The 13,689-nt window shown below is 42.0% G+C and overlaps 1 protein-coding gene across 1 annotated transcript in view; it reads right to left on the bottom strand.

The window, feature by feature from the left end:
- MUSK (muscle associated receptor tyrosine kinase) overlaps nucleotides 1-12,189 on the bottom strand; it is a 59,433-nt gene extending 47,244 nt beyond the window's left edge. Inside the window, exon 1 of the mRNA XM_083592467.1 lies at nucleotides 11,871-12,189. Coding sequence (XP_083448593.1) covers nucleotides 11,871-11,949 — 79 coding nt within the window. The 5' untranslated portion in view covers nucleotides 11,950-12,189. The remainder of the gene's footprint in view (nucleotides 1-11,870) is intronic.
- Between the last annotated feature and the right edge of the window lie 1,500 nt (nucleotides 12,190-13,689).

Raw genomic sequence — 13,689 nt, 5'->3', positions numbered from 1 at the left:
CCTAAAGGCTGGATTTTTTCTCGGTTTTATCTGTTCCCTGGCACACATTCAAATGGGTCTAGTAACATGCTGGTTTGGGTCTCCAGCTTCCACCTGAGATCCCACTAATGAAATCCTCAGTAATGAGTGCTAAATTGTGGGTGAACATATCAGACGACACAGCGATTCTTCAAACAGCTCTTGTTTATTCACAGGCCAGAACCGAACTGAACTGAAGGGTTCAGCCAGCCTGCTTATATAGAGCTCCAGTACAACATAACTGTAACAACTTTCTGTAACTATCCAATCACTGAACGTCACTTTTGATCCCTTATTTGCATATGTGGACCTGAGTGAAAACTATCTACAGTATTCCCCTGCTGGCCCAGGGTGAGAACTTCAGTACATAACAATGAGGATTTGTTTTTAAAGATTGCCACTAAAAAAGTAACATATGAATATAGAAGGCTGTTCGTTGAAGGAAAACTATATGAAAATGATGTACCGTTGGTACCTAACACCGAGTAAAACTGCGAAAATGTATAGAACTAGTTCAAATCTGTGTTGGAAATGTAAAGGGAAAGAGGGTACCTTTTACCATATGTGGTGGTCTTGTGGAGTGGTAAAAGGCTTCTGGGAAATGATATACAATGAGTTAAAGAAAATGTTTAAGAAAACTTTTGTTTAATTGGACTCCTTGGCAGGTTTTGAATAAACATACAAAAATTTATTGAGGGTTAACATAGTAGATAGATAATATAAGGAAGTATACAATTTTATAATATGCAGAAGTTAAAACTGGTTGAGAAATCAGAAAGAGGAGCTGAGGGAAGTCGTAGGGGGGAGGGTTTGTTGGGGAGGGGGGAGGGGAAAAAGGGGAGTCACCCTCCCCCTTGAAAGTTCTTCTCTGGCTTGGATTGTAATCCAAGCTGGAGAAGTCCCTTCCCCTTTGACTGTACCTTCTCCTCCCACCCATTTATTTATGCAATGGCAGGAGGTCTGCCTCTTCCTGTCTCCCTGCCACCATCAAAAATGAGAGCGAGTGGGCAGAAAGGGAGAAGAGGGATGCTCCTTTGCTGCCACCGTCATCACCAAAGTGTCAGCATCAGCTGACAATACAGCAGCAGTCAGGGAAGGGTGTTTCAGGGCACACTTGGTGAGGAAGCCAGATCCTGCCACAACCCTGATGAACATCCTTTAGAAACAAGATGTCATCTATTTTTTTTTTTTTTAAATATTTTTATTTTTCCATATAAACACAATACAACAAACATAAACATACAAAAACAAAAACAAAACAAGAAACATGTATCATTTCATGTCCTAATTTCATATCCTATCTTCCCCGACTTCCTCATGCTTCCCCTTTCTGTATTCCAAATTCTTATCGATTGTTCAGCAAATCTTTCCTTATTTTAATTTAAATTTAGACTATTCTTCCTTGTTTTCCTTGTCTTAACCATTGCTAATAGTAACCATTTACTTTCCAGTCCAACATCATTCTAACTTTCATTAACTTTATGATATTTCTTTAAATAGTCCTTGAATTTTTTCCATTCTTCTTGCGCTGCTTCTCTTCCCTGGTTTCGGATTCTGCTCGTCATTTCTGCCAAGCCCATATAGTCTATCACCTTCATCTGCCATTCTTCCAGTGTGGGTAGTTCTTGCGTCTTCCAGTACTTCGCAATGAGTATTCTAGCTGCTGTTGTAGCATACATAAAGAAAGTTATATCCGTCTTTAACACCCCTTGGCCGACAATACCCAAGAGAAAGGCCTCTGGTTTCTTGGGGAAAGTATATTTAAATACCTTTTTAAGTTCATTATAGATCATTTCCCAGAATGCCTTAATCTTCGGGCAGGTCCACCAAAGATGAAAAAATGTACCTTCAGTTTCTTTACATTTCCAACATTTGTTGTCAGGCACATGGTAAATCTTTGCAAGCTTAACTGGGGTTATGTACCACCTATATATCATTTTCATAATGTTTTCTCTTAAGGCATTACATGCCGTAAATTTTATCCCGGTGGTCCACAACTTTTCCCAATCAGCAAACAAAATATTATGACCAATGTCCTGAGCCCATTTAATCATGACCGATTTAACCGTTTCATCTTGTGTATTCCATTTCAGCAGCAAATTGTACATTTTGGACAAATTCTTAGTACTGGGTTCTAACAGTTCTGTCTCCAATTTTGATTTTTCCACCTGGAAGCCAATTTTGCTGTCCAGTTTAAACACTTCATTAATTTGATGGTAGTGAAACCAATCTCTCACCTTCCCTTTTAATTTCTCAAAACTCTGCAATCTCAATTTGTCCCCTTCCTTTTCCAAAATTTCCCAGTATCTTGGCCACTTGGACTCCATATTTAACTTTTTAACTGCCTTAGCTTCCATTGGCGACAGCCACCTTGGAGTTTTATTTTCCAGCAAGTCTTTATATCTGTCCCAGACATTTAGTAGTGCTTTTCTGACAATATGATTTTTAAAACTTTTATGTGCTTTAACCTTGTCGTACCACAAATATGCATGCCACCCAAAAATGTTATTAAAACCTTCCAAATCCAAAATGTCTGTGTTTTCAAGAAGTAGCCATTCTTTCAGCCAGCAGAAAGCTGCCGCTTCATAGTAAAGTTTAAAGTCTGGCAGGGCAAACCCCCCTCTTTCCTTTGAATCCGTTAGTATCTTAAATTTAATTCTGGGCTTTTTGCCCTGCCAGACAAATTTAGATATGTCTTTTTGCCACCTCTTGAAACAATCCATTTTATCAATTATTTGCAATGCTTGGAACAAAAACAACATTCTTGGCAATACATTCATCTTTATAGCTGCAATACGGCCTAACAAGGAAAGCTTCAAGTTGGACCAAATCTCCAAATCTTTTTTCACTTCTCTCCAAGTTTTTTCATAATTATCTTTAAACAAATTCACATTTTTAGCTGTCATATTTATACCCAAATATTTCACTTTTTTAACCACAGTCAACCCTGTCTCATTCTGAAACCTTTCCTTTTCTATCTGTGTCAAATTTTTCTCCAAAACCTTTGTCTTAGACTTATTCAATTTAAATCCTGCCATTTGACCAAACTCTTGAATTATTTCCAAAACTCTTTTCGTGCTAGCTTCTGGCTCTTGCAATGTAAGTACTAAGTCATCTGCAAATGCTCTCAGTTTATATTGTTTAGCTCCGACCTGAATCCCTTTAACCAACTGGTCCCTCCTAATCATATTAAGCAAAACCTCCAGGACCGATATAAAAAGTAATGGGGAGATAGGGCACCCCTGACGTGTCCCTTTTTCAATCTTGAACTCTTCTGTAACCACATTATTTACAATTAGTTTGGCTTTCTGTTCAGAGTATATTGCACCTATACCATTTTCAAACCCTTGGCCTACCCCCATCCCCCGGAGGTTCTTCAACATAAAACTCCAAGAAATGTTGTCAAAGGCTTTCTCGGCATCCACAAATATCAGAACAGCTTTAGTGTTTATATTCACTTCCAGCTTTTCCAAAATGTCAATTATATTCCTTACATTGTTCGACAAGTGCCTTTTTGGGAGAAAGCCCGCTTGGTCCCCGTGAATCTCCTCCATCAAAACTCTCTTCAGTCTTTTTGCCAAAATATCAGCAAAGATTTTGTAATCCACATTCAATAACGAGATGGGTCGGTAGTTTTTAAGTTGGGTCTTTTCAGTCTCTGTCTTTGGTATAAGTGTAATGTAAGCCTCTCTCCACGTATCGGGTGCCCTTTTCCCTTCCATAATCTCATTGCAGACTTCCTTCAAAGGTTGTATCAACCCTTCTTTCAAAACTTTGTAGTATTTGGAAGTCAGTCCATCCGGTCCAGGAGATTTGCCCAGCGTCATGCCTTGAATGGCATCTTCTATTTCTTGTGCTGATATCTCCTGGTTCAATATTATCTTACTTTCATGCGAAACCTTTTTCAGCCCATTTTCCTCGAGGAACTGTTGTATGTCCATTTCTTTTTGCGGCCCTTGTGTGTAAAGTTGTCTAAAGTAGTTCTGAAAACAATTCCTAATTTCCGCTGGGTTGCTTATGTTTTTTCCTTCCACTTCTATATTTGTTACCGTGTTGAGTTTTTGTCTCTTCTTTATTTGCCAAGCCAGTAACTTGCCACATTTATCAGCAGATTCAAAAGTCTTTTGTCTCATTTGTTTAATTCTCCACTCTAGTTCTTGGTTCATCAGTTCCATATATTGTGTTTGATGAAATTTGATTTCTCTTAGAATCTCTTGGGATTTTGGCTTCGATCTTAATTGTTTTTCCCCTTCTTTTATCTTTTCCAAAATTCTCTCCTTTTTCTCATTTTGCTTTCTCTTCTTTAAAGTATTTTGCTGAATCAAAAACCCTCTCATCACGGCTTTGCTTGCGTCCCAAACTATTCTTTTTTCTACTTCAGACCTTAAGTTGATTTCAAAATAGTCTTTCAAGGTTTTTTGGGCCTTCTTACAGATCTCCTCGTCTCTAAATAAGGTGTCATTCATTCTCCATCTGAAGGAACCAGTTGTTGTTTGCCTCATCACCATCTTTACAGCATTATGGTCGGAGAAAGTTTTTGGGCAGATTTCTACTTTTTTTATATTCGGAGCCATACTGCTAGTCACCCAGATTTGGTCAATCCTTGTCCATGTCATTTTGGCTTCAGAAAAGAAGGTTCCCTCTCTTTCTAATGGGTGTTTTGTTCTCCAAATATCAATCAAGTCCATATTGTCAGTCATTTCAAAAAAAGTCTTTGGTAGTCTTCCATCTTTTGTTATTACCTGTCTTTGTGCCTTGTCCATATTTGTTGAAACCACTCCATTCATATCTCCCATCAAAATTAAGTTGTAATCCATATGGTCCATCAAAATTTCATGCAACTTCTTAAAAAATTCAGCTTTCCCTTCGTTTGGTGCATAGATTCCCACTATCAAATACTTCTCTCCTTGAAATTGAATTTCAATTGCCAAATATCTTCCTTGATCATCTTTAAAAATTTGTTTCGGTTGCAATTTTTCTTTTGCATAGATCACCACTCCTCTCTTTTTTACTCTGTCTGAAGATATAAATTCCTGTCCCAGTCTTTTATTTATTAATAATTTTCTGTGTGCTCTTGTCACGTGGGTCTCTTGTAGGCAAATCAAGTCCAATTGGTCTTTCTTTAAGGCATGAAATATATTTTTTCTCTTCCTGGGAATATTTAAGCCATTACAATTCCAGGTTAGAAGTTGCAGAGCCATGATGGGATTATTTACTCCTTCCTCCTACAGCTCCCTGTTTTTGTTCCTCGTCTGTCGGTGGTACCGTGTTCGTGTCCAGTGATGGATGCCCTTGTCCTGGAAATGTCTCTTTCTGTAGGTCTTCTTCGTGTTCTCCCAAGAACTTGTCTTTATCACTTACAGTCTTTATTCTTCTCTTCCTTCCCTTATATTTAAAAGACAAGCCTTGGGGAAATTCCCACCTGAATGGTATGTAGTTCTTCTTCAGCAGTGTCACCAGGTCTTTATAATGTCCTCTTGCGTCCAAGATACTCTTAGGGATGTCTTTAAAGATCTCAATAAAAAAATCTTCAATTCGAAGGGCTGTTTGGTAGTGCAGGTTCAATATTTTATCTCGCTCCTCCTTTGATCTTAAGGTAATAAGACAATCTCTGGGTCGATTTCTCTTCTGTCTTATTCCCAATCTAAATGCACTTTCTATCTTAAAATCTTCTTTCTTCAGCTCCTGCTTCCAAAAGTCAGAAAATTCTTTTGTCAAATCATCCACCAAGTTCTCTCCTTCCTTTTCCGGCACAAGTCTGATCCTCAGGTTCCTCTCCTTGCGTTGCATATCCTGCATAGAGAGTGCCAGTTCATATTCATCCAATTTCTTGTAAACTGGTGGAAATTTTTCCTCCGCAGCAGTTGCAATTTCCTTAGCTTCCTCGGCTATCTTTCGTGTTGTAGATGAATCTTCCAATAATTTCCCAATTGCTTCTGCATTTGAGTTCACTTTATTCCCTAGGTCAGTTATACTTTTAGTATTTAGGTCAATTTTCCCAGAGATTTCTTCAATTTTTTTATTTGTTTCAGCAACTTGTACTTTAGTTTCAGCAACTTGCAATTTAGTCTCCGCACCTTGCTTTTTTAGTTCCTCCAAAGAGTCATTTATCTTCTCCAATACCTTGGCAAATGATTCTTCTGTAGACATTGCTTTCGCTTTTGGCTTTGCAGCCACTATAGTTCCAGAGGCTCCTGTTACAGAAGCCCTTCTTTGCATGTAAGTGTCAATTTTGTATTGTCTGCCAGATCTCAAGGTTGTTTCTTGTAACTCCCCTTTCTCTTTACCATCTGCCATAACAAAGTCTTTTAGTCAAGGTCATTCCCAGACTTTGAAACTCACAAACAAAGTTCTCAAATTTTAAACTCCACTTGTTGCTGAAACAATTTGTAGGTCCTCTAGGGGGCGTAGAGTCAGTTCTATACTTCTCAAAGTAATCCCACACTCTTCAAAAAAGAAAGAATAAAAGTTTCCTAATCCCTTTCAATTTTTCTTTCCTTTTTCAAGGGGATCCCAGTCAATAGTGTCCTGTAAGTAACTTTGTAATGCCAGAGAAACAGTGTTTCAAATTGGAAGTAACCAAAGTCAATTTGAGATATTTTTTAGCTTCTTATAGCAACAGTCCTTAGCCGGTTCCTTTTCTCCGGCAGTCCGATCCCAGGTTAAAGAGCAGCGATACTTAATCCAATTCTTTTAAATTGGCAGGGAAACACTTTTAAAATCTTCTTCCCCCTCCTCCTGCCTTCGGGGGGGGAGTTCTTTGCTTTGGTGGTGGATTTCTTTAATCCCGCAAATTTCCTCTCAAGCAGTTACAGCTAGAATGCCTTTCGCTTTGATCTTGCTACAGAACGGAAAGCAGACTTCCTTTTTAGTGCTTGTCCGTCTCGGTGCCCAATTTCTTTACTTTTAGTGTCCAGTTATATTTTAGCGGTCAATCCTACTCACGGATAGTTGTTCTTTTAATCCAATTTCCCGGGAAGAAGTCAGCGCTCTCCGCTAATGGCGACGCGGCTTCGCTTCGCAGGCTGGGTGAAGACGACTCTCAGCACCGCTCCAAGACCCCTCCGCTCCTCCGGAGCCTTTAAAAAGGCTATTTCGCAGCGTCGGGGGGGCGCAAAGGTGCCCGCCGAGTCTCCAGTTCACAGGCGACGCGCCTGTGATTTTTAAGGGTCCCCGCTTCGCCGTAGCTGACAGGACCCGAACCCACGAAGCAGATCTCTCCCGGAGCTCCGGTTGAGATCCGCCATTAAGCGCCGGCGCTGACCGGAAGTCCTCAGAAACAAGATGTCATCTAATGCCTTGAAACTGACTGAGCAGTTTTGGAATTTTTTTATTATTTTGGGGGATGGTTGCTTGGTTTTCTAAGCACCACTCAGAATCAAGCAGGGGTTGGGGTAAGTGAGATCGACCCACCACTACTCAGGTTTTCAGCCATAGGGAACGGATCACATGATGGTAAGAGGAAGGATCCTCTGGGATCCTTGCGGTCCTTGAGATCCAGACCTTCCAAGTGTCCTTATTTTCCAGGGACAGTCCCAGATTTACAGAAACCGTCTCACTTTCTGATCTGATCCTAGAATGTCCTTTTCCCTTAGGACGTCCCAATTTTCATCAATGTTAGAGAGTATGGAGTTACGCAGCCCCCAAGCCAAGGAGATATGTAACTATTCAACCTTCAGAAGACATCTGAAGCAGCCGTGCAGGGGGAACTGGTTTTTTTTTACTGTTTAATGTTTTATTATGTTTTTATATATGTTGAAAGCCTCCCAGAGTGGCTGGGGCAACCCATTTAGATGGGTGGGGGTGTTATTATTATTATTACAGTGGTACTATACCTCAAGTTACAAATACCTCAGGTTACAAACTCCGCTAACCTGGAAGAGTTACCTCGAGTTGAGAACTTTGCCCCAGGATGAGAATGGAAATCGTGTGCCAGCGGCGCAGCAGTAGCAAGAGGCCCTATTAGCAAAAGCATGCCTCTAGTTAAGAACGGTTTCAGGTTAAGAACGGACCTCCAGAATGAATTAAGTTTGTAAGTAGAGGTACCACTGTATTATTATTACAGTCAAACTCGAACGCCTCCGTTGCCAAACGTTTCAGTTCCCGAACCCCGAAAAGCCAGAAATAAGTGTTCCAGTTTTCAAACATTCCTCAGAACTCGAACGTCTGATGCAGCTTCCGCTTGAGTGCAGAAGCTCTTGCAACCAATCGGAAGCCGTGCCTTGGAACTCGAACATTTTGGAAGTCGAACGGTCTTCTGGGATGGATTACATTTGAGTTCTGAGATCTGACTGTATTATTATTATTATTATGGAATAGGATGTTCCTGTTTTCATCGGATAAATGTTGGAGGGTATGTGGGATCTAATATTCATTCTCTCACTGGAGCTCTGTACTGAGCCAATTTTTTGCAAAAAAAAAGACATTCCTAGGGTTTTCTTGACAGCTTGTTTGCATCTTAAAAGTCTTGTGTGACACATGATGATCCACATAAGCCTGACATCCTTTTGCTTTCTCAAGAAAAATAATAATCAAGTGTGGGTGTTTCTTTGAGAGATCACGATTCCTTCGTGCAGAGTTAGGGAAAGAATGCCATCCATTTTGGGGGGTTGCATCCAGCTACTAAATCATTTCCACACTCAAAGTGGATTTTCTCCTCTGCTGTACCCATGGAAGTTGTTCCTTATGCACAATGATTTAGCTGGATACAACTCTTTCTTTCTTTGTGCTTAGACAACAAAAAGTGCCATGGCACCAGTTTTCATGGACCAGGCAGCTAATTAGGAGCTAATGTTTTCAACTTGTGACTCAGCCTGTTCTATTTACAAAAGCTGTTGACAGCATTATGCAGTTGGATTGCGGGCACAATCTTACCGCCAGTATTTTAATTAAGTTCATGCAAACACTTCTTTGAAATATTTGTGTAAATCTTCCTCCCAGCACATTCCCCCCCCCCCCTCCCACCACCATGTGAAAAATAATTTATAAGTAGTGTTCATCCTGAACTGATAAAAACTGTTTGCACAACCCATGGTCTTAGCAGCCAACCTCTGTGTTATGTGCAATTGAGTATCTGCTTCAACCAGTGCTTTGGGGAATTTTTAAATGAAAATAATAGCTTGGCAGGCAGTAACCAAGAGCAGAAAAGTGGCTGCTAACTCTTTCCCTTTCTGCTATATGTCCACCCAAAAGTTCACCTGTCAATCTGCTTTCTCAGCTAAGTAGGGAAAGGTACAGGCTCTCCAAATTTCTCTCTCACAGGAGAGAAAGCCATGGGGAGTTGAATATGGGGACAGTGTTGAAACAACAAAGCTGGTTCTCCTTCATGGAGAGCATGTGTTGCAGTGGGAACAACCATGAGATCCCCTGTTGCTGGGCGGGTTAGTTTGGATGGCCACGAATTTGATTGGACACCTTCAATTGTTGCTGGGGGAAATTTATTGTTGCAATTTTATTTGATCGATGGGGGTGCTATATATGTTCCCTGCGCGCAGCGTTGAGCTTCCTCTTTTCGCTGCACACATCAGATTACCGCCCACCCTCCCTTTATTTAGGGTTTGTTCGCGCTGACCTTGCTATGCCTGTCATGGGGTCATCTGCTTTGGGACAGGGGCCTAGTAGGAATTTTACCATTTGGCTAATTGGCTGGTGCCATTTGGGTTTTGCTTACTGCTTAGCAAATCGTCACAACTTGTAAGGCTGCGGTTAAAGGTAAAGGTAAAGGGACCCCTGACCATTAGGTCCAGTCGTGACCAACTCTGGGGTTGCGGCGCTCATCTCGCTTTACTGGCCGAGGGAGCCGGCGTACAGCTTCTGGGTCATGACTAAGCCGCTTCTGGCGAACCAGAACAGCGCAAGGAAACGCCGCTTACCTTCTGACCGGAGCGGCACCTATTTATCTACTTGCACTTTGGCGTGCTTTCAAACTGCTAAGTTGGCAGGAGAAGGGACTGAGCAATGGGAGCTCACCCCATTGCGGGGATTCGAACCGCTGACCTTCTGATCAGCAAGTCCTAGGCTCTGTGGTTTAACCCACAGTGTCACCCGCGTCCCTACAAGGTTGTGGTTAGGCATTGGTTATTTTTTGGTTGGTGGAGGGGGTATGTTTGGCTGTGCCTGCCCCTCCAATGCTGCTGCTGCAAGTGTATTCCATTAAAGGTATCCAGGGGCTCGCCATGCTTTTGTCCGAACCCCTGGCAAGGGGCTAGGGCCATGCAAGAGCCCCTGGGAGTATTTGGGGAGAGGGGAGAGCCTGGCGCCCAGCTTTATTTTCTCCCCAAAATTGTTTTCCCTTACTGACTTCCGCAGGGGTGCGGTTGTCAGTTCTGTTCCTACCTCCAAGTGGCAACAGATAGTCGCTAACCAATGCCTAAGCAACCACTCACATACTGTAATTCAATAAAGTTGTGGCCAAAATTATGCCAAAAACCAAAACAAAAAGGATGTGTGAACCGTGTTTTTATTCGGGGGTGTCTTGGGAGTCCTCGACATGCAAAAGTTGCTGAACAGACAGAAAGTTAAGCAGCCTCCTTTTCTACGACTTGCCCTCCTTCTTCAATGTCAACCTCTCTCAGAGTTGCCTTTAAAAAAAAGAGAACAATGGGGGGAGGATCACCAAACTTCCAGAAATGTGTCAATTGGGCCCTAAACGGATCTGTAAAATGTCAGCTGAAGTCATCATTTACAAACTGAAGTCTGAAAATTAAAAAATGAAGTCCGTCAAAGTTTAAACTGGATCATGCACCATAGAGGTATGACACTCTATGCAATTGCATATATTTAAGAGATATAGCTACACATCTTCAAATGCATAGGTAGATATAAAACATACCACATTTTCCCATGCATAAGACTAGGTTTTTTACCAAAAAACTTGGTTTAAAATTGGGGCTCATCTTATACATGGGTAGAGCTGAGGGGTGTTTTCTTAATTTGGAGTCCCCCAAAATAGGGTGCATCTTATACATGGGGGTGTCTTATACATGGAAAAATACGGTATAAAGCAGGAATAGGTCCGACTGAAATTGAATGCTTTTAACTGTTCACAAGGCTGCAATGAATATTTGGATCTGTGTGTATGAAACATATATAGCCATATGAGAAGATCTGTCTATCGATCTGTATTTCAATGCATCTTTTAAAATGTGTATTCTCTCTGAATGTGATTTCTATATGGGATTTCAGAATAAATATTTGACGTATTCTGTAGCTGAATCATGCAAGGAGTGCCAAAGTCAGTGGATAAACAGATGAGGCTACAGTCCCATGCAAACTTAACTAGAGGAAAGCCCTGTTGAACACAGTAGGGCTTACAAACACGCAGTGAATTGCACTGTTAAATTCTAATCCACACCTTGGTCTGGGAGATACAAATCACATCAGTTAGCTTGCACTGAATGGGCAAAGATCAAATTCCTCAAGCATCCCTATATCTTCCTATCTGGCACACTTCTGAAGATTTATCTCATGCAGCCCGATAGTAATACCTGCAAGTCGCACAGAGTTCAGTGGGACTTAGTCTCTCTCAAAGGATTGCTAGCTGGAGCATATTCCAGCACAGGAAAAAGGTTTCTGTCTTATCACTTGTGTTTAACACGATATGGAGGATAAGCAGCCTTCCCACGCAAACAGCCCAGAGAAATTCCTTCCTCCATCACAGCGCCACTGATACGGCAGTTTTGTAAACACAAAAGAGACACTGGTTCTCCTTCAAAGACAATTGCAGGTACAGTGCTGGGAGAAAAGAGTTGCCTCGTTCAAATTTCTGCGGCTTGTATATCAGTCAAAGGCTTTGGAGCAAGTATAAAACTGGGGGCAAAGAAAACAGAAGATGGACATTAGCTTACACCAACCTTTAGGAGATTTCTCAGCCAAGCTGAAGGCCGCAAGAGTGAAGAAATGGACCAGTGGAATGTTGAGAGCGTCTTTCATGATTAATCCAGGAGGGAGAAAGGGATATGTCTTCTTCAGCCAAAGGCAGGCATATTCCTTCGTGACGGCTTCCCGTTGAAGCACGGCTTTCTGCAACGTCCCTCTCAGCCACTGTCCCTGCTGTGGGTACTAAGTATAATCAGGAATCCTCGCACTTGCTTGCAGTGATGGACAGGACCAGCTGCTGTGCTTCCACTTAGGTCAGTATCAAAACGTGGGGGCTCATGAAACAAGAGAACGCAAATCCCTTTAGAATTCCTTCTAAGCAAACATTCGGCAGCGGACAATGCCCTCGATGCCTTTCTAATATAATAGCTGGAGCCAGGGCGACAGAAAATGCCCGGCCTCTGCTGTGGCCAAGAGCCAACAAACGCAGCGTTCTTCTTTCACGTTTCATTTGTAGTTATTAAATTTATATACCGCCTTTCACGGTACTGTTTTTTCTAGAAAAATAGGTGCCGAAACACGCCCTTGTGGGGGCAATGGCACCCACCTGAGAGGTGCCAGAACTGAATTCCGGAAAGTTCTGGCTGAACAAAAAGGGAAAAGTCCCGGCCTTCATCCAGGGCAGTTCACAGCATGAAAAAGCAAAACAAAAACACGAAATACATGATGAAACAAAAACAGACTCATAACTCATAAAAGGTAAAGGGACCCCTGACCATTAGGTCCAGTCGTGACCGACTCTGGGGTTGCGGCGCTCATCTTGCTTTATTGGCCGAGGGAACCGGCATACAGCTTCCAGGTCATGTGGCCAGCATGACTAAGCCGCTTCTGGCGAACCAGAGCAGCGCACAGAAACGCCGTTTACCTTCCTGCCGGAGCAGTACCTATTTATCTACTTGCACTTTGACGTGCTCTCGAACTGCTAGGTTGCCAGGAGCAGGGACCGAGCAACAGGGACTCACCCCATTCGTGGGGATTCGAATCGCCAACCTTCTGATCGGCAAGCCCTAGGCTCTGTGGTTTAACCCACAGCGCCACCCGTGTAGATTTAAAAGGCTGTTAATCAGTCAAAGGCCTGGTTATAGAGAAACATTTTTGCCTGGCGCCTAAAAATATGGCACCAGGTGAGCCTCCTTGGGGATAGCATTCCACAAATGGGGAGCCACTGCAGAAAAGGCCCTCTCTCGTGGTGCCGCCCTACTGCCCTTACGCAAAGGCAAAATAGAGTGCATACTCTCCAACATTACTCTGATTAAAATAAAGAAGTCCCATTCCATAATGAAAATTTTACTATTCATACCCCACACGTCTAACTGGGTTGCCCAAGCAACTCTGGGCAGCTTCCAACATATATAGAAGCATAATAAAACATGAAACTTTTTAAAAAAAAAAAAAACACCTTCCTTCCCTATACAGGATTGTCTTCAGATGGCTTGGGGGCTGGATAACTCTATACCCTCCAACATTTCTCCAATGAAAATAGGGACATCCTATTGAAAAGTGGGACATTCTGGGATCAAATCAGAAACTGGGACGGCTTCTCTAAATCAGGGACATCCCTGGAAAATAGGGACACTTGACGGGTCTAAGAGTGGTATTCTGACCAAGGCAGAATAGAGTGGTATTAGTGGTACTATTACTTCCCTGGATCTGGAAACTAAACTTCTATTGAAGCATTGGCATTTTTTGCTGCTGCATCACACTGTTGACTTTTGTTAAGCTTGTGGTCCATCAAGACCCCTAGAACCTTTTCACATGTACTGCTAGTAAGCCAAATGTCCCCCATCTTATATT

The sequence above is a fragment of the Podarcis filfolensis genome, assembly GCF_964270895.1.
Source record: "Podarcis filfolensis genome assembly, chromosome: 17".
NCBI classification, from domain to species: domain Eukaryota; kingdom Metazoa; phylum Chordata; class Lepidosauria; order Squamata; family Lacertidae; genus Podarcis; species Podarcis filfolensis.
This window is presented reverse-complemented; position numbering and strand designations above follow the sequence as displayed.